A 3,082-nucleotide genomic window follows, 5' to 3' on the forward strand; every position below is an offset into this window, starting at 1 on the left:
TCTCCCTCCATTGTTGCTCCCAAAAGTATTGCTGGCAAAAAATAATCATCAGGGAAAGTAAAACCAGGCAGCTCCTCCCAGCAAAGTTACTCTTCTGAGAACTAATACACCCAACTTACACAACTGAGAAAGTGACAAGATCTCTGACAGGCCTCTCAATTCACCTACTACTTCAGGAATTCAGTCAGGTTGACAAATAACATGTTAACCCCTTATTAAAAATGACAGAATCAAAGAGACAAAGAAAACACAGAAGATAACTGACAGATCTAGAATGACAGAAGTCCATCAAAACAATCTTTTTTCATTCCTGGATTTGACTGTTTCTCATTTACTGCATAGGAGACTACTGGTGTTAGCACAAGATACTATTTATATTTTTTGCCTTGCTAAACAGATTCAGATGTCCCCATACAATCAATAATCCATCTGAACCAACGTAGTCCACTGTTTGCCTTTTCCACCAACTACAAATCCAGTGCAACTCCACAGACACACCTGCATGCCTGAATGGCTTCTCTAAGAACGGGTTCAAACATTGCCCATTCTTCCCCAAACAAAAATTTAGACTCTGCTGAAATTAAATTAACAGCTCTCCCTCAGGGCTTCCTGATATTCCAAGTTCTTCCTTCACTTAGTGATAGCAGAAAGCTTCAAGAACAGGGTTGCACAATCATCACCTCCAATCAGCTCTAATTGAAGGATGACACGAGACAGAACGAGAAACTAGCACTCCAATTAATACAGACAGGAAAAAACAAGATTGTGGGAGCAGCATCATTATTGGTAAAGCTCCAACAAAACCCTCAGGTTGTAGCATGTTGGCACACTACCACCTCTGAGGTAAGGTTAAACTGCTCCTCAGTGCAAGAATATGAGGGAGGGAACGATCTGGTGGTGAATACTGAACAGTTCTGGCCTCTTTTCACCTCAGTGTTCACAATGAAACTTTAAGAACTGATTAACATGGGACTCCACAGCTCCTCTCAAGAGAAGCCTGAATCAACCCTCCTGGGACTCCAATCTGTATTTCTAAAACACAACCTGACATATACTTCTGCAGGACCTTCCTAAAACAGGACAACTACAAAATAAGCACAGACAGTTGTCCCCTCAGAGCGATTCACCCATGGTCACCTAGAAAACCTCTCCTATTCATGTCCATGATGCTATTTCCGGCTCCATAGATTTAAAAGATTAAACAAAAAGCTGGTACACACCTGTATCCCCATGGAAGCAGCTGTCCTGGTGACATCTCCCAGAAGGCAAATCTCCATCACTCGGCCAGATCTGTCCTGTTTTTCGTACACCCACAATAGTAGCCTCGGACACAATGACCTGCTGCTGCCTGTGCCGTTTTTGAGACTGGGGGGTTGGTGGACTGCTACTGTCAAAGGACTGCTGAGAGTTCTGGGAGGGAGAACGGCTTTTATCCCGATACATGCGGTAAGTGGTGGGGCTGGGGGAGACATGGCTGGACTGCCCTGAGGAGAAGTCCTCCTCACTGGAGGTAAGGTTCTCGTTAGAGCTACAATCAGGAGTATATCCTCCTCCAATATCTTCAAAACTTCTGGGGGAATAAGACCTCCTGGGCCAAGTAAGATGTTTTTCCTGGTCAGTTGTGCCCTGATTTCGCAGAATAGGTCCTTTCCCTTCTCCTTCCCCCATTATTCCACCAACATAGATACTCTGATAGGGCTGAAAGTCCATGGGCTGCCAAGGTGAGCGGTTGCTGCCGTTGGCATTAATCAGGTTATCTTTGAGAAACCTGGGGTTCAGTTCAGCATCCTCATATTCTCCATCATAGCCAAAGCTGCTCTCCGAGGACCTTCCCCTGTAAGCAGGCCTCTGGAACTCACTGAAGCTGGGTACCATGTTAGAAGGGAGGGAGTGCAAAGACTTTTTGCGTTCCATTTGCATGGCTTGGCTACCAAGGGAGCTTATTTTATCAGAAACATCTTTGTCGTTGACCTTTACCAGACCCTTCTCATGATGATACTCCATGTTCACATAAAAGGGCTTTTCAACAACATCCTTGTTATCTCCAGAAGAATGTGAATTAACCTTTTTAATCCTCTCAAAATTGGACCTCAGGGCTGCCACACTGGTGCTGTTCCCTCTCTCCTTAGAAATAGGTTCAAATGATCCCTCCTTCTCAGCAGATCCCACTAGCCTGCGAGTGGAAGCCGATCTGTGTTTTGAAGGAGAGCCGTCTGTCTCACAGCGATTCTCCATATCTTCTACAACTCTCTTCAGTTTCTCTTCACCATAGTACTTACACCTGTCCTGCTCTCCCTCTCCGTGATGAGGGCTGTCCAAAGGCGATAGGTCTGACCCATCACTCTGGGTAGACAACTTCCGCAGAGAGGGTATCCTGGGTTTGAACTTTTCCTCCCCATGGTGTGACTTGCTTTTTTCATATTCGTCTTGGTCTGCAGACTGGTGATGATGTAGGTCTTGGATCTGCTGCTCTGCACCCCCTTCAGGCAACTGAGAAACACGTTTAAAACCCCATCTCTGTCTATCATAGCTTTTTTTCTCCTTTGCCAGAAGAGTCTGCAGGTAAATCATACGAAACCTCTCCTTGTTGACCTCCATCTCCAGTCTCCGAATAGATGCTTTGCACATCTCCAGTTCCTGTTCAATATCTCCCACAGATTTCAGCTCCATCTTGGGAGGCTCAGAGTCTGCAAATTGTGCTTTCCAAGCCTCCACAAACCCCACAGGGTCCACCATTTTGCATACAGAGGTAAGTGGAGAATTCGGGAAGGAGGCTGGAGAGAGATAGGTGGAAAGAATAAACCAACCGGATCTCACGTGTAGAAGGAGAAACAGCTCCGGTAGGGTCAACTCAATGCGTCTCTTTCACGGTCCATGCAGGGAAACCGGGAGGCAAACAGCAATCCTCGGAGCAGTCTCTCCTCCCCGTCTCCTTCAGCTTTTGCCGGCCCCAGCCCCCCGTACACTCGCTACTCTCTCCCCGGCATGACTGATCTTTTTCCTTGCGAACAACAATGCTCCCACCCTGGAGATCCCAGGGCACTTCAAAGTGGGTGGACAAAGGAGCAGGCTCGGGGCGGCG

At 46.7% G+C, this 3,082-nt stretch overlaps 1 protein-coding gene across 1 annotated transcript in view; it reads right to left on the bottom strand.

Annotated features, from left to right (window-relative positions):
- The window catches only part of BCR (BCR activator of RhoGEF and GTPase), a 96,810-nt gene extending 94,074 nt beyond the window's left edge, over window positions 1-2,736 (bottom strand). Inside the window, exon 1 of the mRNA XM_010177703.1 lies at window positions 1,221-2,736. Within this exon, the coding sequence (XP_010176005.1) occupies window positions 1,221-2,736 (1,516 nt within the window). The remainder of the gene's footprint in view (window positions 1-1,220) is intronic.
- Window positions 2,737-3,082: the final 346 nt, after the last annotated feature.

Source organism: Antrostomus carolinensis, unplaced genomic scaffold, assembly GCF_000700745.2.
Source record: "Antrostomus carolinensis isolate BGI_N321 unplaced genomic scaffold, ASM70074v2 scaffold4991, whole genome shotgun sequence".
Lineage (NCBI taxonomy): Eukaryota > Metazoa > Chordata > Aves > Caprimulgiformes > Caprimulgidae > Antrostomus > Antrostomus carolinensis.